At 48.2% G+C, this 26,458-nt stretch overlaps 1 protein-coding gene across 1 annotated transcript in view; it reads left to right on the plus strand.

Moving 5' to 3' along the window:
• Window positions 1–314: 314 nt before the first annotated feature.
• Window positions 315–26,458, plus strand: part of TCERG1L (transcription elongation regulator 1 like) — a 91,333-nt gene continuing 65,189 nt past the window's right edge. The window contains exons 1-4 of the mRNA XM_063338524.1: window positions 315–593; window positions 1,983–2,129; window positions 2,979–3,159; window positions 14,989–15,168. Coding sequence (XP_063194594.1) covers window positions 315–593; window positions 1,983–2,129; window positions 2,979–3,159; window positions 14,989–15,168 — 787 coding nt within the window. The remainder of the gene's footprint in view (window positions 594–1,982; window positions 2,130–2,978; window positions 3,160–14,988; window positions 15,169–26,458) is intronic.

Raw genomic sequence — 26,458 nt, forward strand, 5'->3', positions numbered from 1 at the left:
CCCGGCGCTGCTGAAAAACCATAACGCGATACGCTGCCGAAAACCCTTTTCCCCGCTAAATGAAGAGCGCGGCAAGCCCAGCGCTGCTCCGGCTGCGGGGCGGGGGGGGGGGGGCGGGCGGCCCCGGCGGCTGCCCAGCCCGGCTGCCCCCCGCCCCCCCCGGGGCGGCCCCAGCGCAGCCCCCGCCCCGCTCCCCCCACGCCGGGCGGAGCTTTACCGGCGGGGCCCCGCCGCCGACTGGAGTTTCACTCGGCGGCGGCGCGGACCGCGGGGCTCCGCCGCCTTCCCCCCCACCCCCCCCCGTGCCATGTAGGATGCTGCCGGCTCCCGCAGCCCAGCGGCCGCCGCCCCTGCTCTGGCCGCCCCCCGCCGCCGAGCCCCCGCCGCCCGCCTGGGCCTGGGTCCTGCCGGGGCTCCTCAGGGTCGGTGCCGCCGGGGGTCCCCCCCCGCCGCCGCCGCTGCTACTGCCGGCGCCCCCCCCCCCTGCCGCCGCCCTGCTGCGGGCCGCCCCGGGCTGGCGCCTCCCCGGCGAGCCGCTCCTGCCGCTGCTCGCCACCGGCGACCCGCACGCCGCCGCGCTCCGCCACGGGCAGGTGAGGGCGGCTCGGACCGCACCGTGGTGGGGGATTAAGGGGAGGGTTGTTGGGTGGCGGGGGGGGACAGAAGTTTCCCGTCGCCCCCGTCCGGAGCATCATCGGCAGCCCCGGGGACGGAGCCTCCGGGGGAGCGGCGGGACGGAGCGGGGCGGCGGGGGATGCTGCGGGCTCGGCTGCGCTGCCCGCCGCCCTGCGGAGCTTCCAGCGGGATGGAGGGGCTGGAAGAGGGATTCCCGGGGGAGAGGGGCTGGGAAGGGGGCTGCAGAGGGGCTGGGTTGGGGCTGCCGGTCTCTCCGGCCGGGCTCGTCTCCGTGAGGCGGTGCGCGGCGGCTGCGGGGTGCGCGTTCTGCAGACAGGGACCAGAAAGGAAGAACAGCAGTCGTATGTAGCGTCAAGTGTTTTGGGTTTGGTGGTTGTTTTTTGGGTTCTTTTTTTGTTTGTTTGTTTGGTTTTTGGTTTTTTTTCCAATATTCATAAAGGCTAAAGTTTTGAGTCATGTCAGTCGAACCAATCTGTCTCGTCACTGCTTTGCCTGCTGAACATTTCAATTATTAATTGCTGTCGTAAGGCTGCTTGAATCATCGAATCACAGAACGGTTTAAATTGGAAGGGACCTTAAAGATCATCTAGTTACAACTTTGTCCTGTTACAGTGGAGATGTCGGAAGCTCCACTTGTAGTTTTGCCTTGTCTTCATATTTTTTACGAGAAAGAAGTAAAAATAAGACGGAGATTTGAGCACTGTGGTATCCACTCGATTTCATGTGAAAATTTCCAGCCTTTTCGAGCACGAGCGTCTCTTGTGGTTTGGGAGCAGAGTGAGTGGGAGGGAGAAAATAGGTAGTGCTGGGTCTAATGAAACAGTAACATCAATTATTCCCCAGTGTGAGACCACTTAAATAAACTGCAGAGGTGGTTTTACTGTGGGAACCCACTTGCCAAACGAATTTAAGTCCAGAGAAAATATGCTTCCGACGTTTCCTTTGGTTCTTGTTTGCCTCGAGGTGAATTTTAAAACCACTTTCTATGATGTTTTTATTTTGCATGTGCGATTCTGTTTGAGCAGAGGAAAACCAAGCTTTCCTGGCACCTAGCAGCCATTAGCCCAGTGCTGTGGTTTTGCTGCCGGGCTACTGATTTGTGGCTTTCTAAAGCAGTTTGTAATGTCAGTGCCATGTGTAACACCTGAAGAAACACAAATGGGTGTTGGACTGAAGAGACGGGTTTGAAATTTTCTGTACTCATCTTTTATGTAATTGGGAAATGATGAAAAGCATCACTTTACTCAGGGTAAAATCCTTTTGTTAACTTGGCCTCTTGGTTTTTGTTTTTTTTTTATTTTTTTTTTTTTTTTGGTTTGGTTTTGTTCCCCCCCCCCCCCCCCAAGTGGATATTTGGAGCTCATTCTCCAGTCATAGGATTTTCACCTTCTTCAAGCGTGGAATTTGTTCCTGTTTTTCCACCTGTATACACATCTACGGTTCCGCCTCACGCTGGGAAAAACTGGATCGATAAAAGGCTACCGAGCTGCAAAGTAAGTCTGATCTTGCTATGCTAAAGTATTTTTAAGGCTAAAGTGTATAAGCTGAAAAACGTTATGGGTTTTATGAATGGTGAAGGCGTGCGGAAGTTCAGGCAAAACCCTACGGAGGAGGAATGTTGTAAGGGACAGTTAATGGGGGGGCTGCTTAGCAGTTGCAGCTCTTCCCTTTTCTGAATTTTTAAAAAGACTAAAATATTTCTAATGTTAATCTTCACTACATTGAATAGAATATTTTAATTTTACTATGGGATGTGATTATGGGATTTTTTCGTCCTCCCTTTCGTCTTGGTATGAGAGTTTTCCATCCTCCCTTTCTTCTTGGCGCTTCCACCGTTTTTCCCCAGAAGGGAAGCAGTGAGCGCTGCCACCTCCCCGGCGCCAGGGTGTCACTCGCGGTCCCTCACCCTCGGCCTGCCCACAGTTACCTACATCCTTATATTTACCTACCTGAACAATTAAATCATGGCTTGATGACTTTATCCCATTTCCCTCCCGCATCCCCATCTCTCCAGCTCGGGAGGCGGCTGCGGTCCCTGAGCTGCGGGTGGCTCGCTCCAGGGTAGCCGTGGCTGGGACACAGTTACTTTCAGCTGTTCTTTTCTTTTTGTGATGCTGCATTGACCCATTAGTCGTGTTAAAAGCTGGTTAATTTTTGAACAGTCAGCTAAACCCAGCCTGCGGCACTGATGGAGCAGGAATCAATCTATTTTTGCAAGTTTGTCCCCAACTTGAGGTACTACCTGTATTGTAATACTGAGTTAAAGCTACTTTATTCTCACTTTTATTTCTGAGTTTTGTATCTTAAACCTTAACGTGCTTTTATTTACTTATGTTGGACAGATATACTTGAATAATGCATTTGCTCTGGATTCGGCGTGGATACATCCTGAGGAATCGAGGCTCTTCCAGGGCAACGAGAAACCTCTGCTAATGACCAATCAAGTGGCGATGGCTATCGCCAGGCCGGCTGCTGCCTCCAGGCCTCTTCCCACTGTGGTGCTGGCACCTCAGCTGATACCAGGTCAGTAGGACATAAATAATTAAGTATTTACTTTTTCTTCTTCTTTTTTTTTTTTTTTTTTAATTTAATGCATCTTCCCAAAGATGCATAAGCCATTTTCTAAAGTGAGGGTTTCATTCCATTCAGCTGAAAATCTCTTGCTTGATCTGAACCTTGATGGCAAAGTGCATTTCATCCTCTAAATTACTTTTAAAGAAAGAAAAGACCATGGGTAATTAGTGAAGATTGTAAATAGATTACTCTGTAACTGGCTGTTGACTTCTGGAGCGAAGGGGCCAGCCTCTCCCACCGTACGTGGCTTATTTTCAAACAAGAAGTTGCCGACACAGTTCATGTATAATTCTCCCATTGGCTGCTAATTTTAAGAGTTTGGAGAGGTCTCTGTACACAGCCATCAGCAGAGAAAAGCAATTGATCCATCATCTCCTTACGGCTCAGTTCTGCACAATGATATTTGTGAAATAAATTCCATTAATCTGCGTAACTCAGGTATGTCAGAGCTGGTGACAGACGGGCTAAGCTTTATATTTGGAAAAGGGCAGATACGTTGCAGTAAAGCTGAATCTCTCTGTTTTGCTGCTACAGTAGTAATTTGAAGTAGCAGTTGTCTCATAGAAAAGGTTAAGAAGTAAAATGCTACTGATGTTTAAACCCCTAACATATATTCTTTAGTTCAGAATTAGGATATTCTTAATGGCTTGCTGTCAGTCTTTCTTCCTGCCTTAGATCGAAGGTGATGTCTGTCCGGTTGGCAGCAGAGCCCTCTTACCTGTAAATAATGACTATAAAGTTATTTCTACTTTTGCAGCTGTGCAGACGCAGGAAGTTTCCTTGTATTTTGCCAGAAACGCAGAGATTCAGTGAGCGTGTGCTGGAAGAGATCCTCGCTGTTTGGGTTCGTTTGCCAGCCTGATTAATTAGCAGTGAATATTGTTCTGTATTGAAACATGTCGAACCGCCCAAATGGGTTCCGTATTTAGCTGTTTTAGCAGCCGGTGCAGGCAGCTGCCTTCCCCTCCTGCCAGAATCCCCCGATGCTCAACTGGGGTCCTGCTCGGCAGCGGGGATGGCCCTGGCGGACCCGTCCCATGGATGTGGTGCTCCTGGTCCAGCTGTGCTCCTGGCCAGGAGGCACCGTTCCAAGCCCATTTGTAAGGACAGGCGTGATGGCGAGGGAGATATTCTGCATGGGAGAGTGAGGGCCTGCTGTCTGTTTATGTATGTTTAAAATATTTCAATATTTTTAAGCAAACATATTTTATCACATGCGATACTTCAGACATAAAGCAGTGGTCAGGGAAGCGCGCCTGGCAGAGCAGGGGCATCCCCAGCCTGACGGCATGTCACAAAATCATAGAATTGCCCAGGTTGGAAGGGACCTTCCAGATCACCAAGTCCAACCATCAACCCAACTCTGACAAACCCACCACTGACCCACGTCCCTCAGCCCCACGTCTGCCCGGCTGTTAAATCCCTCCAGGGATGGCGACTCCACCACTGCCCTGGGCAGCCTCTTCCAACGCTTGACAACCCTTTCCATGAAGAAATTGTTCCCAATATCCATCCTAAACCTCCCCTGGCACAACTGGAGGCCGTTTCCCCTTGTCCCATGGCCTGTTCCTTGGGAGAAGAGCCCGACCCCCCCTGGCTGCCCCCTCCTTTCAGGGAGCTGTAGAGAGCGAGAAGGTCTCCCCTCAGCCCCCTTTTCTCCAGGCTGAACACCCCCAGCTCCCTCAGCCGCTCCTCACCAGACTTGTGCTCCAGACCCCTCACCAGCTCCGTTGCCCTTCTCTGGACACGCTCCGGCCCCTCGGGGTCTGTCTTGTGGTGAGGGCCCCACTGTGCTCTGTCAGTAGCGCAGAGAAGGTTTTCTTCCCCCTGGACAATATGCGGACGCTGCAGCCTGTTTGCCCAGGAGCCCTTCAGGTGGCCCCAGCTCCTCCTCCAGCACTGTTCTCCGCATTGGCTGCCACCCCCGGAGCATCCCTCCGGTTGGGAGCGGTGCAGGGGGGAGCATGAAGACTCCCAACCACCTCTCTGAGTCTTCCCATCCCTCTTGCAATCCTAATTCTGGTTGATGCCATCAATGCTCGTCCATCCCTGGCCGTGGGTGAGCTCCAGAGAGGCGCAGGGCAGCGCGCGCGGGGATGGCATTGCTGCAGGACGGCCGTGTCGGTGCCCCGCAGCATTACGGTAGCACTTGAAGTATTTCGTATGTGATCTTTACACTTACTATGAGGAGTAATAAAAATACTGAGAGCAAATTGCTTAGTTAAGTGGTTTAAACTGCGAAGTTAATAAGCTTTTTGCAGGCTATGTGGCTGCGTTCATTTTGCAAGCCTGTCTTAGGGCAGGTTTGTCTGCCACAGTTATCAGTAATGATATAATTGTTTTCTCAATGTATCAGCAATGTTACAAAGATAAAGGAATGAGGCACTGGAGTTTGGTGAATGGTAATGCACATAATTTAGCAGCTGCGAGCTCCAGCTACTAGAAGGTGTTATTTTCTGTAAGAAAAGGAAGCAGCTATTATTCTTGCGCATATTGCAAAACATGAATTTATGTACTTACCATTTTGTGTATCTAAAGCGAATAGTGACATTTTATTTTCCCACCTAGGAATGATAGCTTGTTTTATGTCTACTGGAGAGTGCATTTTTTTGGGAGTAAAGCAGCAGCTGGATGTTGTTGCAGAGAAAGGGCTGATATTTTGGTCCCCTGCGTTGGGCTCTGTGCCGTGGGGGTGCAGCCGGGATGGTTTGGTCCCGAGCCGGGGTGCCCCTATGGCACCTCTGTGTTCTGCGCATCCCCGGGCAGCCGGTGGCCACTGGACGTGGGGTGAGGGACCACCAGGAGGACCCTTGGTGGCACCCGTTAGAGGAAAGCTGTAGCCCTCTGGTATGTCCTGTTCAGTGTTTTTACTATTAGTGACACTTTTTTAAATGTTTGAAGGTACATTCTTACCACTTGGCATTGCTGGCTCTCGAGGGCATCGCCAGCAGTGGTTCCTTGTAAAGCAGGTGTTCTTATTGGTGTGTTCGAGAAGGTTTGCCCAGGAAACCTTGGAAGCAGCCTTTCATCCGCCCTCCTGTGAGGGAGGGAGCAGGAGATGCAGATGGAAGGGTGGTGGTGTCCCTTCAGGAAGGGAAGCTCCCCAGGAAAGCTTGACGAGCCGCCGGTGGCGAGCGCTGAGCAGAGCCCGCGGCTGGGCTGAGCAACCAGGGGAGCGTCCCGACAGAGGCCATCAGGAATGCGGTGGTTTCGTTATGGTGAGATGGTGGCTCTTGACTCGTAACCACCTTCTTGCTGGAGGGTGATGGTGAAACACAAGGTTAGTGATCCAGTGTCTCCTGTAGTTGTGAGCACAGTCCCGTGGGCTCGGGCAGCTGCAGGGGCGGAAAGCCGGCTGGCTCGGCAGGAGAGCCCAGCACGATGCGGTACGGCTCCGCCAAATCAACGGGGTGTTGGGGCTCCAGTAGAACCAGTGGTGGGATGGCGTTGGTGGGCTCCTTACCGCAGACCATGGCGCCCTGCAGCTCCTTCCGGGGTATCGCGCTGTGAGCAGATGGTCTGGGTACAGACCCGGGAATTCTGCAGGGAGACGCCAGCCCGCAGCGAGGGCTTCCATCCACACCTGGACCAGGTCCTGGTCCCGTCCTGTGCTGCAGGCGCAGAGAAATGAAGGTCCCTTCTGTTAATGTTGCCAAAGGCTTATTGAATTGAATGCCCTCAGGAGCTTCTAGGGGTAGAAGTCGTGGGCAGTTGCTCAGCAGCAATTTGGGGACGTGCATGACCTGGCAAACAGAGTGTTTATGGTACAGGAGCTTCGGGCAGGGTGTTGGGTACATGGAACCTGGATGCTGCCTTCTGCACTTCTACTCAAAGTACAATCCAGCATTTGAACATCTCCTTTCATTTTGAAGTGTTTGACAGTCCTCAAAGGGAAAACTTTTTTTTTTTTTACACATTTCAACATAAACTGCATTTTCTTACCGATCTTGAGTGGCCTCGGTACCGGGTGTGAGCAGCAGGACGCGCGTGGCAAACCCTCTGCGTTGTCCCGCGTCTCCTGCAGGGCTCGGGGTGCGGGGGGGAGGCCCTGAGGGGGTGAAAGCCCCCTCAGGGTTTGCATCGTTAACAAAATGCTCAGAATATTTTTTTTGCATTTGTAACAGGAGCAATCTAACCTGGAACGAAGACTTTGTGGTGTTTTCCTTTAAGAAAAAGTCTTCTTAAATCAGATATTTTATTTTTATTTTTTTGGTCTAATAATTTTTCAGTAGAAAATACTTTCTGTTCCATCGCTGCCTCTCCATTTCCGCAGCGTCTCTTTGCTCCAAAGCAATCTTCTTGCTCTTTCGTCCGTTGGTGTTGAGATCAGAAATCCCAGAATGAAGAGTTCATGTATGTTCTTTCACCAAATTGCTTTGGCATTACCAAGCCTATGTGTAGATTAAAATGTTGATCCTTCTTATTTTCCTTTCCTTTCTTTTAATCCCACTAACCTTTACGGAACTGAGCCGGTATTTTTCCTAGCAAGTGTCAGTATTAGGATTTCTATGCGTATAGACATATATGTACAGGTGCAATTTTCTAGGTGATTTCAGTTTAAATTTCAGGCATTACAAACCTGCGAAGAAATGTGGTTGCTCCGTGTTAAATTTGGGTTCCATTCGCTTGTGGTTTTCGGCAGTTTTGAAGTACATGACACAGAACCTCCGACCTTCTGCATTTCCCACGCAGAAGCTTTATCCCTGAAGCACGTGCGTGTGTACGCGTAGCCAGGTTTGGGGCCTTTCAAATTGGATTCTCTTATATTTAATGTTCCTGTGCTCAGGCTCCTCCTTGAAAAATAGAATAGCACTGCAGGAACCTGGATATTCCTGAAATGCCATGAAAACCCTCTGTATTTGCGGAGCCCTCGGGCACTGCGGAGACGAGCATTTTATGAAGTCTCGGGGAATGCTTGACTTTAGTCATAGCCTTTACCAAGTTTTTGTTTTGCTTATTAAGTTTGTGCTTTTTTGGTGCTTTTCCTGTTATCTACCCAAATCAAGTGCAACCTTTGGCCCAATTAAGTTTGTTTCTTCCCCACTTAAGTTATAGAAATAAAACTACAAGTGGTGTGTTTGTGGGAAAGGCCTGTAGCTCTGACCCTTTCGTAATATTGTCCTCCCCGGCCCCAAGACCTCGTTATAAAGAAATCCGGATCTTTCAGTGAGTTGCAGCGGCCGCTGCGGTTTGCGAGGAGCCGGGTGTTGTTATTTATTGCGTATCAGCAAAAGAGAGCGCTGTTAGCGATGCTCTCACAGCAGACCCGTGAACAGCTGGAGTTTACAATTGGAAAAGACAACGGGCTTTTTGCCCCTCCCTTTGGGCTACAGAGGATGGGAATGGCAATGGGGGGGACATTGCAATGGGGGGGCAGGAACCGGAGTGAAATTCCAGGTGGGGCTGGGGCCGTTTATGAGTTGCCGTTCAGCGAAGTCCGGGCTGTGTGAGAAATGATGGGAGGGGATTAGCCGAGCAGCACCCGTCAAAGCTCAAGCACGTTTTTCAAGGATGTGCTTTGCTGGGGAAGAAAGTGATGTTTTTGTCCTGCTCTGGAGGGACCCTGGCCCGTGCTGGGCTGTAGCTGGCTATATTTAGCCTCTTTCAACTACCTGCCTTTTTTTTTTTTTTTTTTTTTTTTGCTCTCCATCAAAGCACAGGTGTCAGTTTTAATTCTGGTAACAGTCTAATAAAGAGCTGTCATCTAAAAGACTTTAGTTTACAGACCCTACAGATGAAAGGAAAGGGAATAAGGGCTAATAAATAATAATTCACATTTCAATTTTTTTCCCTTTCTTTTGGAGCTGTTTTTCATATGTCTTTGGAAGCAGCGTTAACTATTTTGTGATGGCTGTTGCCGTAGAGCTGAACCAGCCGCGGTGCCGGGACGGCGTCCTCCGTTTCCCGAGCGGGTGGTGCAGGGGATGCGGTGGAGCTGCCACCTCGGCTCTTTGTTGTCGCTCCCTCCTCGCCACCCGCCTGGCAGCGACGGCTGAGGAGGGAATTCGTTGTGTGACGAGCGTGCACCCCGTGTCAAAACGTCTCGGCTTCAGGCGAGTCCCCAGCATCGGGCTGGACCCCAGTTATCCCTCAGCCTGGAGCTCATTTGGGCTGCGTAGCGGAGATTTGGTGAATGCTTCTGAAATGGCTTTGTAATCACAAATGACGGACTTTGAACTTTTTATCTTTAAATAATAGCTGGGACTGTGCAGTGCACGGATGCAGTGAACCGGGTGGCGGAGGGGCTGTGCAGCCGCGCGCGTCCCCCCAGCGCTGGGGCGGGTGGTGGGGAAACCCCAAACCCCAGGGGTACGGGCAGTCGGGGTGTTAGGGACCTGTTGGTTTAGGAATAAAGATAAGGAGCTTGCATATGGCTTTGAAAAGGAGTGAGTGGTATATCCATCCTTCTATGGGGGAGGTTTGGGACCTCACCATTACTAACTCTTATTAACTCTGGAGTCAAAGTATTTAACTTCTATTTAATTGAATTGGTGTTTAATTTTATATGACTGCCATAGCATACATGTTTAAATCAAAAGCCTTCAAAATATATATATATATATATTTTATTTTAAATATACATGGAAAACATTTCAGATCCCTTAGGAAGCCGTTCAATACTTGGTGTGATTTTTTTTTTTTTTTTCTTTTTTTCATGGTAACGTTGAGTTCTGGTGTCCTTTTCCCACGCTGAGCCACCCCAGGTGTGCATGGGGAACAGCTCGGATAGAAATCGGGCGCTGTGTGGTTCCGTAGGCGTGGAGTGTGCTCACCGGGACAGACAGACCAGCCCGTGGCAGCGGAAATCTGTTTGTGTTATAACTGTGTCTTTGGGCTGTTCCAGGCGAGAAAGAAGAGACGGCCAGGTCAGCGTCTGCGCTGGGGTCCTTCGGTCCTCGCCCGAAGGAGGACCTGCTACCGCAGGAGCTCTCACAGGGCCGTGGGGCACCTGCAGTCACTCACGGGCTGAAAGGATAAGCAAAACCCAGCGACGCATCGGATCGTTAAAAAAAGTTAGAGGGAACATTACGCTCATGTGTATTAATTCCTTTTTCTCCAAGAGAGATGAAAGGTTCAAAAGGTCTATAACCTGCTTGAAATTTTTTCCTGTCCTATTTTTTTAATGTGGGTCTTTTGGGAAAGATATTCATAACCCTTTGGTAAAGATGTTCTTCTGTAGGCAAAACTGAAGACAAAGACTGAAAAGCTATAATAACCGAGTATCAAGTGCAATTTAAAATTCATTACATTGTCTGTGCAGTAAGTCCTCACAATACCGATAACTTTTTTTTATCTGCAAGGGAAGGTCTTGAATTGCCCTTTTTGGGCAGAAGTGGGTCTTCATGTCTCGCAAGTGTTAGTGGTCTTTACTTCTGTCTTGTTAAGTAATTTCTGTTCTTTTGGGCGTTTCTTACTTGAGGAAAAACTCATGGTTTGAGTCGCTAATGTGTTGGGGAATGTCAGTAGCCAAAAGGCAGTTTTGGTGTGCTCTGGCTGCGGAGAAACGTGCTGCCCATCTCAGATGTTTCCCCCCGTCTGTTTGCTTGGGAAGAGCTGGCAGGCTGGGGAAGGACGTTGGAATGGGGTTTGGTATCTCCGCAGACAAGTACTACCTTTCTACCCAGGATGTAGCGGGACTTGGCAAAAACAGATTTGGGGAAACCATACCACTAGGGAAAAAAAAACTGCAGTTTTTCTCCTCAAGGGTATATTGATGATAATATTTTACTACTATTTTCAAGGCATTTGACTCTTGAAATTCGTGGACCTGTTGGAGTGGGGCCAAGAGGAGCCTGCAGTGATGATTCAAGGGCTGGAGCTGGGAGGACAGGCTGAGAGAGCTGGGGGGGTTCAGCCTGGAGAAGAGAAGGCTCCGGGGAGACCTTCCAGCCCCTTCCAGTCCCTAAAGGGGCTCCAGGAAAGCTGGGGAGGGACTCTGGATCAGGGAGGGGAGCCATGGGACGAGGGGGAAGGGTTTTACACTGGAAGAGGGGAGATTTAGGTGAGATATTAGGAAGAAATTGTTTGCTGTGAGGGGGGTGAGCCCCTGGCCCAGGTTGCCCAGAGCAGCTGTGGCTGCCCCATCCCTGGAGGGGTTCAAGGCCAGGTTGGACGGGGCTTGGAGCAACCTGGGCTGGTGGGAGGTGTCCCTGCCCAGGGCAGGGGGTGCCACTGGGTGGCCTTTAAGGTCCCTTCCCACCCAAACCGTTCTGTGATTCCGTGTAAATGTGGGGTGATTAATAATGATTCTAAAAAGCCATTTCAAGAAGTTTTTGGAAATACAGCAAAATCTGTTTTGTTTCTGAGAAGAAGTTCTCTCCAGCTATGCTGCGTGCAGATGAGAGTCCCTGGTGCTCCTCAAGGCCTGGGCCAGCTTCCAGTTGCTTTGTCAAACCATATGCTATGTTAGAGGTGGATAAATTGTGGGGATGATTGTTCAGTTGACCGCAAAGCGGGAGGGTGGGTTTGATGAGCCCTGGATACTCTACCCATGCTCTCCTCTCAAGTATTAGCAGTTATAGGGGTAGTCCTTTCTTCATGGAATTATTTAGCAAGAGAGAGGGAGAGAGAACTTCATCAAAGGCGGGGAAATCACCAAAACTTCTCTTTCAACTAACTGATGAAACTTTAATAAGGGAATTGATGAAACTTTAATAAGGAAGCCCTGCTTCAGGAATGTTACTCATCTGTGCTGGTGGAAGACTTCAGCTATCCCAGCAACTAAGGCGTACGTTATTTTGCTGCTTTCCTGGGCTCTTTGGGGAAATTGCATCTTCTTCTCCAAAATAAAAGAATCAAATGAGAAGCAAACAACCTTTCTGCTCCTGTACCCTGTAGGAAACCAGTAGAAAAGTCATTTTTCTAGACAACATTAGTTTTCATAAGATTTACAGAAGATGTTTTGTGGATTTTTCCCAACTGCCAACAGCCGGAATCAGGAATGAGTGCAGGCTCTCGGAGGCCAGATGTTTAACCTAACCCAACGGCCTGTGAACAAACAATAAATTTGTATTAAACAGTTGGATTAGTTGGACACTGATTCTTTTCTTATTTTACTTTCCATTGTGACTGTGGCAGAATAATTGGTTATTCGTCTGTCCATGGCTGAATCATCAAAACTGTAACATTTGCGGGTTTTTTGCCCGTGTGCCTGTTAATTAGTGCACATGCAGGTGTTTTAAATGAATTCTCTTGGAATTGAGAAATGCAGTAGAAATAATAGAAGGTTCTTTTGTGGTGCTTACTGAAAATATTTGACTTCTGTTTTGTTAATGTAGAGCTTATTTTGTTGGCAAATAATTGTTTATAAAGAGTCGGGAGCGAAGCTGCCAGCAGTTAGTATAATGGATAGCCTCAGGAGCCCCAATTAGCTGCAACCAAAGCAGGGCCATTTCCAAAAAACCACTGGCCCGCTCCTACCCAAAGCCAGCTGAGAGCGGAACTGAAAATCAGAACTTTTTCTGTGTCTGGAGCCAGAGCGGGATGGAGAAGCCTGGATGAGGTGCCTGGGCTACGGAGCCGTGTGGGGAATATGCCCTGCGTCACCCCCGGTGCCCCGATGGCCACCATTCCCTTGGCCGCTGGCCCAGCCCCTCGCAGGGAGGCGGGCAGGGAAGAAGCTCCTGCAAACCCCCGGGACGCCTGGGGCGAGCAGTCTGAGCAAATAGTGTTTGGGTTTTTTTTGCAGAGCTGCAGTTGGCTCTTAGTGCCTGAAGGATTTCCACATGAACCGAAAACATTTGCTAAATGACATAATAAGCTAATGATTGCTTAATTTTTGAATACATAGCTCCGTGTAGAGGGAGTAACAGCTGGTGTTTGTCAAATTAGGTTTTCTCCTTAAGATTTTTACTACTCATTTTCCTGTTTATTTAACATATTTAGCCAAGATTGAGCTCTGAAGGTCTTCCCCCAAAGCTTGTTAGACTTACAGGTGAATGTTGCACAGTCCGAAGTGCTTTTGAGCCTAGATTTGAGGCACTCCTGAGCTCCTGTGTGAAACCGTTTGAAGTTTCCCGCATGGTGTGCGTTCAAGATGAAGGGCACTAGTACATAAAACTAGTAAAACCCAGACATTTGCGTGCATGTTCCAGGAGAACAGCCGGGCAGGTAACAGTGACGTTGGATGGTGAGTAGAGCAAGTAACCAAGAAGTTCAGATCTGAAATCAGACAAGTGCTATTGAGGAAAGGTCCGAGTAAGGGTGGTTGTGAGCTGTTATGGAGCTGTGGGAGCTGAAGAAAATGCCGACCAATCTGTCCAAACATTTGACTTTTTTATTGAGGTTTTTCATTTGAATTTAATAACTCTGCACAGTTTATTTATGACTCGCTACTGTCTTGTCCCTCTGGGCTATAGTGGTATCTTCACATATGTGGGGGTTTAATATCTAAAAATGCATCAACCAAAAACTAGACCTTTAAGAATAACGGTTAGGAAAGGGACTTTAAGAATCATAGAATCATAGAATTGTTGAGGTTGGAAGGGACCTTTAAGATCATCGAGTCCAACCTTTAGCCTACCCTGACAAGAGCCACTTCTAAACCATGTCCCTCAGTGCCCTATCTACCCCTTTTTTTAAACACCTCCAGAGATGGTGAATCCACCACCTCCCTGGGCAGCCTGTTCCAATGCTTAATAACCCTTTCAGTGAAAAAATGTCTCCTAATATCTAATCTAAACCTCCCCTGACGTAACTTGAACCCGTTTCCCCTCGTCCTATCACTTGTCACCAGGGAGAAGAGGCCAACACCCAGCTCTCTCCAACCTCCTTTCAGGTAGTTGTAGAGGGTGATAAGGTCTCCCCTCAGCCTCCTCTTCTCCAGGCTAAACAACCCCAGCTCCCTCAGTCGTTCTTCATAAGGTTTGTCCTCCAGACCCCTCACCAGCTTTGTAGCCCTTCTCTGGACACGCTCCAACACCTCAGTGTCCCTCTTGTAGCGAGGGGCCCAAAACTGAACGCAGTACTCAAGGTGGGGCCTCACCAGTGCCGGGTACAGGGGGATGATCACTTCCCTAGTCCGGCTCACCACACTATTCCTGATACAGGCCAGGATGCTGTTGGCCTTCTTGGCCACCTGGGCACACTGCTGGCTCATATTCAGCCGGCTGTCAACCAACACTCCCAAGTCCTTTTCTGTCGAGCTGCTTTCAAGCCATTCTGCCCCCAGCCTGTAGCGCTGCATGGGGTTGTTGTGACCCAAGTGCAGGACCCGGCACTTGGCCTTGTTGAACCTCACATCATTGGTCTCAGCCCATGGGTCCAGCCTGTCCAGATCCCTCTGCAGAGCCAACCTACCCTCAAGCAGATCAACACGCCCGCCCAGTTTAGTGTCATCTGCGAACTTACTGAGGGTGCATTCGATACCCTCATCCAGATCATTGATAAAGATATTAAAGAGAACCAGCCCCAGCACCGAGCCCTGGGGGGCACCACTTGGGACCAGAAACCAACTGGATTTAACTCCATTTACCACCACTCTCTGGGCACGGCCATCCAGCCAGTTTTTTACCCAGCAAAGAGTACACCTGTCCAGGCCACGAGCAGCCAGTTTCTCCAGGAGAATGCTTCTAAGAGTCCTTAGAAGATATGTTGTATAATATACTTGAAATCTAGTGTCTCACTAAGGTGGACGTGCAAACAGCGAGGCCGGGTGGGAAACGTAGCAGACTTCTGTTCCATCGTGCATTGAAATTTGGAATGCTGAAAACATCATCCTACATAAATCCACTGCCTTCCAATTAAAAATAAAACATGCTGTATCTCACCCTTCCACAGGTGGTTGCCAGAACAGCCTTAAACCAGTCACTGGCAATCAGAGCCTGGCGTTGGCCACTGCCGCGATGGTGTCAGTGGAGCCTGAAGCCCCCCAGGGACCTTCGGCGCCGAGCGTTCAGCCCTGCCACGTCCTGACCTTCTCCCCCATCAAAATTCCAGTCCTGGCATCACCTTTTCCAGGTAAGGTTGCTCCTGGTGGCACTAATGAGCAGCTTTTTATATTGACTTTGCAACAGAGAGGGGCTGCTGAGCGCGAGTTTTGTTGTCGGTGAGCTTTGGTAAATTAAATGTTGAGGGGATATAGGTGTCACTACTGTAATCCAGAATTCAAGTTATTTTCTATGGTGCTGCGTAGGTGCTCTCTGAAATTGTGTGTTGAAAGTGAGTTCAAAACCCCACCTGCGTTTGCAGCGTGTGTGTCGCTGTGGTGTTTGCAGCTCTGCATGAACTGCGCCGTGTCCTGTCCTCCCCGTGAGAAAAGAGGACCTCAGCGTCACCAAGGCTTTGGAGCCGATCCTCAGGTTGCAGGCTCGGGAGTTGGAAAGTGTCTGCTCGACGTACGGTGATATTTGATTAAGACTTAAGTAGATTGTTGGGGAGTTTATAAAATATGCTGGAAAAACATAGCCCTGGTTTTGTGTGGTTTCCGGTAGGTTTGGATGTGGTCGCTTACTGGAAGAAATGCTGTTTTCTTAGCATGGCTTTGTGTAACAAGTTTCTCAGTGTGGCAGCTGGGGGTGTCCGATGGCATCCCTGACTCGCTGTGCGACTCTGGCCGCTTTGAAGTCTTCAGGGCAGTTTTTGAAACTGTTTGTACTTTGAAGGCTTAAGGCTATATTTAGAAAAGTTATCTACAAATTAAGTTAAAATTTAAATTAGGGTGCATTTTCCATTTTTTTGGTACTTGAAGTGTAACACAGCGAGATTGAACTTCACATAAGGCCTGCAGTTATGATTTTCTGTGTTCAGATGAAATCTTTTTATGAGCGTTGTGTCCTGGTAATTATTGTTCCTCTTGAGCAGCCATTAGAATTCCCCCGGATAAATGCCTGCCAAGGGTGTTTGGCAGCAGGTTTGAGTTTAGGGAGTCTGAAGAGCAAAGTGGCCCGTAGGAATAGAGGGACAAGTCCTTTCAACTTTGTTGAGAGGACGGTACTGGGATGAGAACGGGAAGCTGAGTGCATGGCTGCTGTAGGGCGGGGAGCAGGGGGTGTCCTCCACGTGGTGTTGTTTATCATGGAATCATGGAACAGTTTGGGTGGGAAGGGACCTTAAAGGCCACCCAGTGGCACCCCCTGCCCTGGGCAGGGACACCTCCCACCAGCCCAGGTTGCTCCAAGCCCCGGCCAACCTGGCCTTGAACCCCTCCAGGGATGGGGCAGCCACAGCTGCTCTGGGCACCCTGGGCCAGGGGCTCACCCCCCTCACAGCAAACAATTTCTGCCTCAGATCTCATCTCAATCTCCCCTCTGTCAGTGTAAAACCCTTCCCCCTGGTCCCATGGCTCCCCTCCCTGCTCCAGAGTCCCTCCCCAGCTTTCCTGGAGCCCGTTTAGGGCCTGGAAGGGGCTGGAAGGTCTCCCCGGAGCCTTCTCTTCTCCAGGCTGAACCCCCCCAGCTCTCTCAGCCTGTCCCCACAGCAGAGGGGCTCCAGCCCTCCCAGCATCTCCGGGGCCTCCTCTGGCCCCGCTCCAACAGCTCCGTGTCCTTCTGCTGTTGGTGCCCCAGCGCTGGAGGCAGCGCTGCAGGGGGGTCTCCCAGAGCGGAGCAGAGGGGCAGAATCCCCCCCTGGCCCTGCTGCCCACGCTGCTGGGGATGAGCCCAGGCTGCGGGGGGTTTCTGGGCTGCCAGCGCACGTTGGTGGCTCATGTTGAGCTTCTCATCCCCCAGCACCCCCAGGTCCTTCTCCTCAGGGCTGCTCTCCAGCCGTTCTCCGCCCAGCCTGGATTTGAGCTGGGATTGCCCCGACCCAGGTGCAGGACCCTGCACTTGGCCTGGTTGAACCTCCTGAGGTTCACACAGTCCCACCTCTTGGCCTGTCCAGGTCCCTCTGGATGGCATCCCTTCCCTCCAGCCTGTCGACTGCCCCACACAGCTTGGTGTCATCCGCAAACTTGCTGAGGGTGACCCACAGAAACCATTTTGCCTGTTTGTAAGTGAGTGTCTGAGAGGAGAATCCAAAGGGGGGAAAAAAAACCCTCATTCTTTGCGCCGAGAGGCAGACCTGTGTACCAGAAGTGTTCTTCCCTGCATCGAGATGCCGGGGCGGTGCGGGAAGGAGCCGGCGCAGGGCAGCTGCAGGGAGGGTGATCATATCATGATCCGATAACGCTGGGAAGCTCTGCGCCCTCGCTAAGGGGCTCAGCTCGGCGAGGATAAACATGTCAGGCCATGATAATTGTTGCTTTCTCTTGGAAGGAGTGTATGATAGGCTACCAAATACCACGCTCTGAGTGCCTGAGCAATCATTCTATTATCAATCATTCTCAGTAAACCACACACTTCTGGGTGTTTTCTCCTACAGAATATATAGTAGCTTTTTAGAAAAGAAAGCTTGAAGATGCCCAGTCCGTGCACGATGAAGTTGAGATCCAGCTCACCGTTTTTCCCTATTAATCACCATCTCTGGAGGGAAGCCTTTGCAAAGGCTTGCATAAAACACTTTTATGAAATTCCTTTTTTATTGTGCTGACGGAGAAGGGGACTCGGAGGCCTTGGGTTTAGATGATCTTTGTCAGGACGGGCTGGATGAGGAGCTTCCCCCGCAGGCACTGGTGTGGGGTGGGTGGGAAGGAGCCTTAGGGTGCCTCTGGGGCAGGGACTGCTCTGCGGCCGGGCTGCATCCCTGCCTGGGATGCTTTTCCTTAACTTACAGGGGAAGAAATGCTCCGTTGGCGGCTCTCTGCTGCCGAAAATAAATGTCTCTATTGCCCCATAAATTAGTGGCTGGGAAAGGATGAAGAAAGCGTAATCCAGTGTCCGGGTAATCCCGAGTGCGGAGCATGCTTTATAACCCTGGCGGCCTCTCAATTAAAAACATCCGTGCATTGACGTTTATTAAAGATGACTTATTGTTTTCAAAGAGAAGTACATCTAGGGGAGAGCATAATCTGTGGAGCCTGGGGGCAGCTGCGTGGGTTTTTTTTTTTGATCCACGTGTGATTTATAAAGTAATATGGAAATTAATGAACTTTCCGTGTTCTCCTTTTTTAAACTTTATGCAAGGCAGTGTTCACATAATAGGAATGAATTTAGGGAACAAAAGATTAAATTATTTCTAACTTAAATCTACCTGTGTATTGGTGCCTGTAAGGCTGAACATTGCATGCTTAGTTATACGCTGTTAATTGATTATGCTGGAGATTGGTATTATAATGCTACCTCGTGCACTACCGTGTTTCCAATCACAGCGGTTTGTTCAATCAATAATCTTATAATTTAATATTTACTTTTAAGGAGGCCTTTTAATATAATTAGTTTTGCAGCCTTACTGTTCAGCTGTGTTACTTTCTGCCAGCTAATTAGTAAACTTGGTGAGTCGGTGAGAACTGGCAGGTTGGTGGCACGAGGTGTCGGTGCGATGTGGCAGCGGGCGCTGGCGGGGGAAGGACCCGGGCTCTGGTGCTTGTCCAGCCTCACAAAGGGAATTTCTTGGAGCTTCCTTGAAGCAAATCACCAGGTTCCATGAATTTAGGAGAACTTGAGGTATGCAGAATGTGGTGGTAATTTTTAGTTAATTTTAAAAGAATTTATCTTACATTTTGTAAAGGAGAACCAGAAGTAGAGCTGTAATAGAGAACAGGATATTCGGGGAATTTGGAACCCTTTTTAGCCTGTCCCCGTGTGGACGCTGTGAAGGGTCCCGCTGGGTCTCTGGCCCCGGGGATGAGCCGAGGAGGGGGGGATGTGCTAGCCAAGAGGGTGGCACAGGGTTTGCTGTGCCCTTGCTTCCGATGGGAAAAGCTTCTGTAAGCGGATTTGCCTTTGGGTATTGGTTTGGCACCATGCTGATCTTGGAAACGTTTAACCATGAAATAAATTTGTGGAAAAGAAGAAATATAAAATACCTGGTATTTAAGGCTGAGGGAACTATTTGTCTCTACGTGAAGTGGTCTGTGATCTGCTGGGGGGCTGGGGCTGCGTGTTACAACGTAGCGCAAACCGAAAATGGAAGCAGGGCTCTGAGCACCAGCGAGCCGTCACCAACAGCAACAAAGCCAGAGGTAACGCAACTTTTTCTCACCCTTGGAAATTCGTGCTCGGGTGTTTGTATGCCCCCTGGTCGAGGTTTCAGGTTGAGGACCCGGCACCTGTGTACTGAGGCTAAATGCCCGCTCAGAGTGCAGCATCCCCGCTGGACCAGGCGTTACCGGGACCAGCCGTGCTGGGGGCAGCGGCCTGGGAATATTCCTGTTTTCCAGCCATGAGATGTTTCCTTTGGCCCAAGAGCCCACTGTCGCTGCAGACCCTCCTTCTATAGGGCATGAATCTTCTGCTCTTAATGCTTCTGGAGTTGAGGTTTAAATACTTAATATCCATTAAAAATCAGAAAACCGATGGAATTTCCGTGTGATGTGGTCATTTGAATAAATGTGTATTACTAATGCTTGTCTTGGTGCTGTGGAGGGGTTGAAGTGGAATACCGGCATCGTTCTCCTGGTGTGTTTGGGTTCGTTTTCTGCTCACGTGGTTAGCAGCGGTCATTTCTGATGTATAGAAGTTGGGTTCTGCCATTGCCCTGGTTCAGAGCCGTGTGGACGCGTGGTGCAGTTCATGTAGGGGTTCAGTCCCTACCCTTCAAAAACCACGTCAGTGGTCATGTTCTTCATGGGCTGGAGTCTGAGAAGGCCACCGAGTGCCTGGTGCCCTCACTCCAGCTCAGTAAAGTCTGCGGGGACTTTGCTGGTGACTTGGCTGGTCGTAGGGTCACGTGGACTAATAAGGGAGTAGGTGTTTGATAAGTCTGAAAAATGTTGAAATCCTTGTATGTGGCGTTGCTGAAGGATAAAGCTAAATGCAGAGCAAATGTGATGTGGAAAGCTAATGGTGCCCGGAAACAGTGAGGCTCCAGGATATTACAGGAAAAGTTGAAATTGAGAAGAAAAAAAAAAAAAAAGAAATTGAAATAAGAATAGACTGGAAAGTCAAAAGTCTGTTTGAACTATGGCAGCCGATGGTTGGCCGCTCCGGCTGTGCCCCAGGGAGATGCAATGGGAGGTTGCAGGGGTCTGGGCTTCTGTTTCCAACAGCTGGAAGAAAGTGTTCTCCTTCTGATCTCCACTTTTCTAGACTGGTTTGGTTTGGTTAGGCATTCCTCACTTGGTTGTTCCTTTAAAACAAACAAACAAACAAAAAAAACCCCAAACCAAATGGTGTGGAAATACCTGGGGAAAATCACAGAATTCGGTTCTGGAGAGCAGCTCAATATTTTTGTAGGAATTTGAAATTTTTGTAGATGAAAAACTGATGCCCCTTAGACTTGAATTCCAGATTTTCAGCCATTCCCATCTCAAACCATTCAAGTCAAGGCCTGTGGCTGTCAGGCTTGTAATATAGTTGTAAGGTGTTTGTACCGTTGCCAGATTCTGTTTTCTGTCGGCCAGAATGTAGAATTCTGTCTAATTCATTGTGGCATTTTTCCCCACAAACTCCGAGCGTGCTGCGTTGATGCCATTTTTGTTTACAAAAGTCCCTCTTTTCCCCGATATTTTTTAAACAAAGTTAAACATTTCAGTTTTCCTTCGTTGCCGGAGTCTTTGATGTGCTTGCTCTCTTTTACTGAGGTTTGATTGGGTTTCACACAGTGTCTGGTGCCGTTCCCTTTTGGTGGGCTCTGCTTCTGCCATGCTAAAACGCGGAGTAGCGGCAGCAGCCCCTTGGACAACTTGGTTAGAGCAGCTTTTTGAGGTTTAAGCTGGTAAGAAACAAGATCTATATGGTGTCTTCCATACCATAGAGAGCAACGCCAGATAAAGTGCTGCTGTAGCCATCTTCTAATGAGGAGTATCCTGAATATTATAACTAGACTTCCCTCTGAAAGGGGGTAAAGCTGCGTTTATTAGGACCTTCTGCAATGATAAAATTAATTCTTTGACACCACTTTTGCTTTCTTTTAACCACTGTGAAGCCTCCTGCGGTGGTTTTGAGGGAGGTTGGTGGTGTGGTCAGCCAGCCTTCCCTCCTGGAGAGAGGGATGTTCAGGATGGTGGTGTGGAACCCACGGTGCTTTGCCCTGCAATTATCGTCTGGCAGCTTCTGGAGGATAAGATGTAATTATTTTACCTTATATTTTATCTATGATGGCTTGAGGCAAGCCTCAGCCTTGCTGGAGATACAATATGGATCCTGTTGGCTAAACAAATGTGGGAATGTTGGCAGCGGAGTCATTCCTGAGCTGTTCTGTGTCTGCTGTAGCCGTGTGAACGCTCGCTTCAGTGGGCTTCAGTCCTTAGTGCCTGGTGGGGAAAAATACCAAATTTTCAATACTAGCAAATACCCTTATCCCTGGAAAAATAAAGTAAAAATCATCCTTAAGCAGTGGGCAGCCAGCTGGGTGAATGTGACATTGATACGTGGCACCGTGACCTTCGGGATGCAGCTTTTGCTTTCTGAGAGTTTTGCATCCCCAAAAAGTGTTGGACCTTTTCTGTCTCTTTTGTTAAATGATTCTTCTGCTCATCCTCTTTTCTAGAGAACCTTGTGATATAAGTTAAATTGTTCGCAAGCAGGAAGTGTGTTATAAGCAATGCGTCTTTGAAAAAAAATCATGTTTCGTTGCCTGACTTTGTTTTCACATCCATGAGTTAAAACGGAGAAGGTTCCAGCAGTGATATTAGAGCTCTGTTTGGGGTTATTTGTTCCTTTTTTTCCTTTCTTCTTTTTTTTTTTTTCATCCACTGATGGTTCTGCTCATACATGTACCAGGCAAAATGTTCCCTTAAATATTTAATGTCAGCCTTGCTGTTAACTTAGGGTTTGTGCCAGATTTAACATAAAGACTAAATAGGAGCTTGTGGAGATGCAGCTACGTGGTGATCGGGGCTGCATCTTCACGCTTATTTGCTCTGCTGGTAAAGAGAAAACTCAATTTTCCAGCGTTATCAAGCCAAGTCTTTGAAGAGGACTCTATCTGAAAAAAAAAAAAAGGGCAATAAACTTTGGGAATATAAACAGTTATGTGGAGTAACTCAGGTATGGGTTATGTTGTAATCTCTAATACCATTTTTATGGCTACTGTATTAAGAATTGGGGTATTTATTTTCTTACTCTCACATATGACTTCTTAATTATTCGAGTGAAAAAGGTAAAGATATGAGTCTGTGGTTATGGACTCTGTAAATTAGCAGTGAGTACAAATATTAAAAAAGGCACCATCTGCCATATAAACCATTTACCACCTGTTCCCTTGCTTTCAGAATTATTTAATGGTTTAAATTTAATGTTTTAGCCTGCCACAGAACAGCTGGGAAGTGACTAAGTATTTTTCCTATCAGTACCTTAACGGCCAAGCAACATTATATGTTAAAAACAGCTCTTAATGCCAGCGTTTTTCTACATGCTCTTTCATGTGTCTGTCAGCTTGCTTCATTACCGAATTCTGCTGATAGAAAACACGTTTTCATAAAAACAATTACTCAATTATTTTTATGGTGGGTTTTTGGAAGAAACAGCTTCTCTTCTGCGGCCAACCCCCGTGATGGCTGGTTCAAAGTGGTCCCCGCACGCTGGGGGGGAGGCGGTGGGACAGCAGAGTTATTCCTGGGAAACCCCTAAGCTCGGCCTGGCCTCTGCCCTCCCCGGTTCCTCGCTGCCGTCCCAGCTGAGGCGGAAGGAGAGAGGCGAGATGAAATTTGTCTGTAAGAAATATTGCTGCTGGGAAAAGGGATTAAAGAAGTTAAGGAGTGAGGTTGGACATCTCTAACACCTTCCAGTTACCCGGAGGTTTGTTCTGCGCATCTTCTCCCCCTGCCCAGCTGGTGGGGTTGGGGTGGTCCGGCAAGCTGCGGGGCTGAGGAAGTTTGTTCAACCTCTGCGGAAACTACAAACGCTTTTCTTTCCTTTCTTAACAAAATTAATTAAAAAATGTAATTGAGTGAGTAAATACTTGGAGAGGCTGGGCAATTCTGGGCACTTGGATGTTTCTCCCTTTTCCACCGGTCTTGGTGTGCTCCGCAGGGCTGCGTCCCCAGGTGCTCATTCCTCATTCCCATCATTGACACCATTCACTCCACGGGGATTTTCCTTGTGCGTTTCTTATCTAAAATAGCGTAGCCATTACATGTGCTGGAATTCCGAGATGTTAGGTGAGCAAGGAATAATGATTTTGGAAAATCACATGACAATTCCAAATATTCCGACCAGCAATGTGATGTTCACGTACTCGGGAAGCTCTTTTTTCCCTGCCTGGGGCGCCCTGGTGCCTCGCGGTGAAACAGGCTTGACTTTGAATACTGAGTAGTTCTAACAAGCTTGTTGTAAATGATCTGCCCAGCTTTAATGCTGTGTAACGAAGCAAGCAAATGAATGTTTATAGTTATTAAAGTGATAACTTCCTGCTCGAGCTAATATTCAGCACAAAATTACTTTTCTGTTTCGTATCTGTGTTGGCACATGGGAGGAAGGCATGCATGTACAGTGGGTGTCTGAGCTAAAATAATGCCAGAGATCACCTTGAAATGAGTAGCAATTTTCTTCTACTGTTGGGCAGTAAATCTCTGCTGGAAACCGCAAGTGCTCAGCTGCCGATGAAGACTCTCTAAGAAACGGGATGATTGTTCCTAAGATGGTTCTTATTGTTTGTGTGAAAATTGAGCCATTTCTTTAGGTTTCCAAGGCAAACGTATGCATCAGAAGGAGAGGCAGAGTGACACCAGGCAGAATTTGGTGATATTGCAAATTTTTTACGCCATCCACATTGAAAAATGAAGTCAGTCTTGGAGCATTTATTGATGCAAATATGTGGATTGACTAAAGTGGCTTTATGGATCATCGGTCTATACGAGTAGACGGTGATTTCTAAGGCATTAAGATGGTGTCTGTCTGAGCCTATCGTATGTATCTATAGGGAAAAGACATCTCTAATCCTCCTTTTCCTGGAACATCAGTGACGTGACTAGAAGTAGAAGGGAAGATCTTCTGGTGGGATAAAAATACACCTGCAGAGGGAATGTACTGCTGTGGTACTTCATCTTATCTCTTGCAAGAATCCTACGGCCGAGCTGGTTTCCGTTACGAATTAGTCCTGCTTCATTTATGCCACGTTCTTGGGTAAACAGCTATTTTCTCTAGTGGGAACCAGAAGAAACTGGTTCAATGTCTTGAATGTAATATCAAGATATTGGCAATAGCAAAAACTTAATTAAATATTTCGTGTAGTGGTTAGAAAAGACAAACAACCCAAATCTTTTCATTCATGCCCAACTGTTTGCTTGGTAAATGTCATGAAAGTCAGACTAAATTTACTATATGTTTAACTGCTTGTTAAAACAAGGAGTAGGTTTTTTCCTTCAAAAAATGCCAGTGCACTGCTGTAGAGAGAGTTTAAATCCAATTTCACGTGTTAGTAATAGCATTTACACTGTTAAAATACCTGCGGGGTGTTTTTTCCCCATTCAAGAGACGAGCGGGTGGTTCAGACCTGCACGTTATTACTGCTGATGCCTGGAAGAGTAATACTGATGCAGCAGGTCGCAATTTTCCCTGCAGCAAGCACGGGCGCTTGAAGGAACTTTGAATAGGTGACATTTTGCCCTTTCCCCAGCAGGATGGGCCTCCTGGGCTGTGGTGGTCCACGATGCTGCCAGCTCCCCTTGCTGTGGCGCATGGAGAGTCAGCTAAAAACACACTACATATCACTCTTCTTCCTCTTTTACGCTTTAGAATCATAGAATTGTTTCGGTTGGAAGAGACCGTTAAGATCATCGAGTCCAGCCATTAACCCAGCACTGCCAAGTTACCACTAGCCCAAGTGCCTCAGCACCACGTCTACCTGTCTTTTAAATCCCTCCATGGATGGTGATGCCACCACATCCCCGGGCAGCCTGTTCCAGTGCTCGAATTGTTCCAGAGCTTTGCGATTATTTGGCCAGCCTCATAATATTTTAGTCTCTGTCTTGGGAGTGTTGAACTCCTGCCTTGGCGGGACATGGATGCCCTAACTCTAGATCTCACCATCAAGACAAGGGGTTTCAATGGGGACAGGACTGGTGGGATCCCTGCAGGTCTCATTCACTGCTCTGTGGGCTGAATTCCTCCCACCGTGGCAAATGGGACCGCTGGGGATCCACAGGGGAAAGGTCTCTGTTTCCGCAGGGCTCCGGAGCTGCCAGCCTGCTCACCAGCACTCCTGAAGCATGACCCCCAGGCTGGGGCAGTTTCGCATGTCGGGGTGTTTCACACCCTTCCTCGCACAGTTCATTGCAAATCAGTTCAGCTCCTCCTTACCTACAGGAGACCCCTCTTTTCCGCTGGGAAGACTTTTCAATGAGGAATTCTCCTGCGTCGTGTCTTTTTACTGTTGCAAACTCAAATTTGTAGCTTAAAGCAGAGTCTTAGCTAAACTTGATATATTGTAAGTGGAGCAGAAATCTTAGAAGGAAAAAAAATTGTCTGAAATGAAGAAATAGGCCTTGCAAGGATAACGGAATAGTTTCAAGAATAGCCATTAGATTGCACCCCTCCTGGAGAAGGTGAACGGACAAGAATTACTGTTTGCAATCATGAGTTTTAAATCAGAGCTGAAGGAACGCATTGTTTTGGTGGCTCCCTTAAATTTTTTGTTTCCTTAAATTTATTTATGCAATTAAACCATTAGGAACTTTGCATGCGTTGCCGAGGCTTAATACGGTTACGTTGTAATGTTGCTGCAACGCAAAATAACTCAAGGTACGATGCCGCAAAGCCGTCGTTTCTGAACTGCTTATTGGTACCCCCCAAAAGTACTGTGAAGATTTTGAGAGTGGTACAAAGCACCAAATTTTGCTAAGGTCCGCGTAAAAGACAGAAAGCTGCAACGTGAGTGACGTTACTTTGTGTGCGTTTCTCTTGCACTAAGACAGTTTTATGTTATCAGTGAGAAGAGAAACGCGTGCTGCTTTTAAAAATTATTTTTCATAATATGTGCAGCCAACTTTATTTTTCAGAATATTTTTTTTCTGTCTTATTTTCATATTGTGAAATGAAGGCGTAGCGTGGGCTTCAACCAACACACTCTCAATATTTGACCTGAATTTGTGGTACTGAATCAGGTCTGTAGGTAATGTAAAGTTAGTGCAAAACCAACGTCGGATGGAGGAAGAAATTCTGTGGCCTCAGTGGATTGATCACTTCTTGCAGAATTTGCATCTGCAGAATCTCGTACCTTCTGGTGGAAAATTCTCAGTATGATGTGTTAGACAAGGAAACGATTCCGCAGCATTCCCTGAAATAGAGCGGGTTCTCGAAAGGCTAATAGTTTGTTAATTTTCTCCTAA

The sequence above is a fragment of the Chroicocephalus ridibundus genome, chromosome 6, assembly GCF_963924245.1.
Source record: "Chroicocephalus ridibundus chromosome 6, bChrRid1.1, whole genome shotgun sequence".
NCBI lineage: Eukaryota > Metazoa > Chordata > Aves > Charadriiformes > Laridae > Chroicocephalus > Chroicocephalus ridibundus.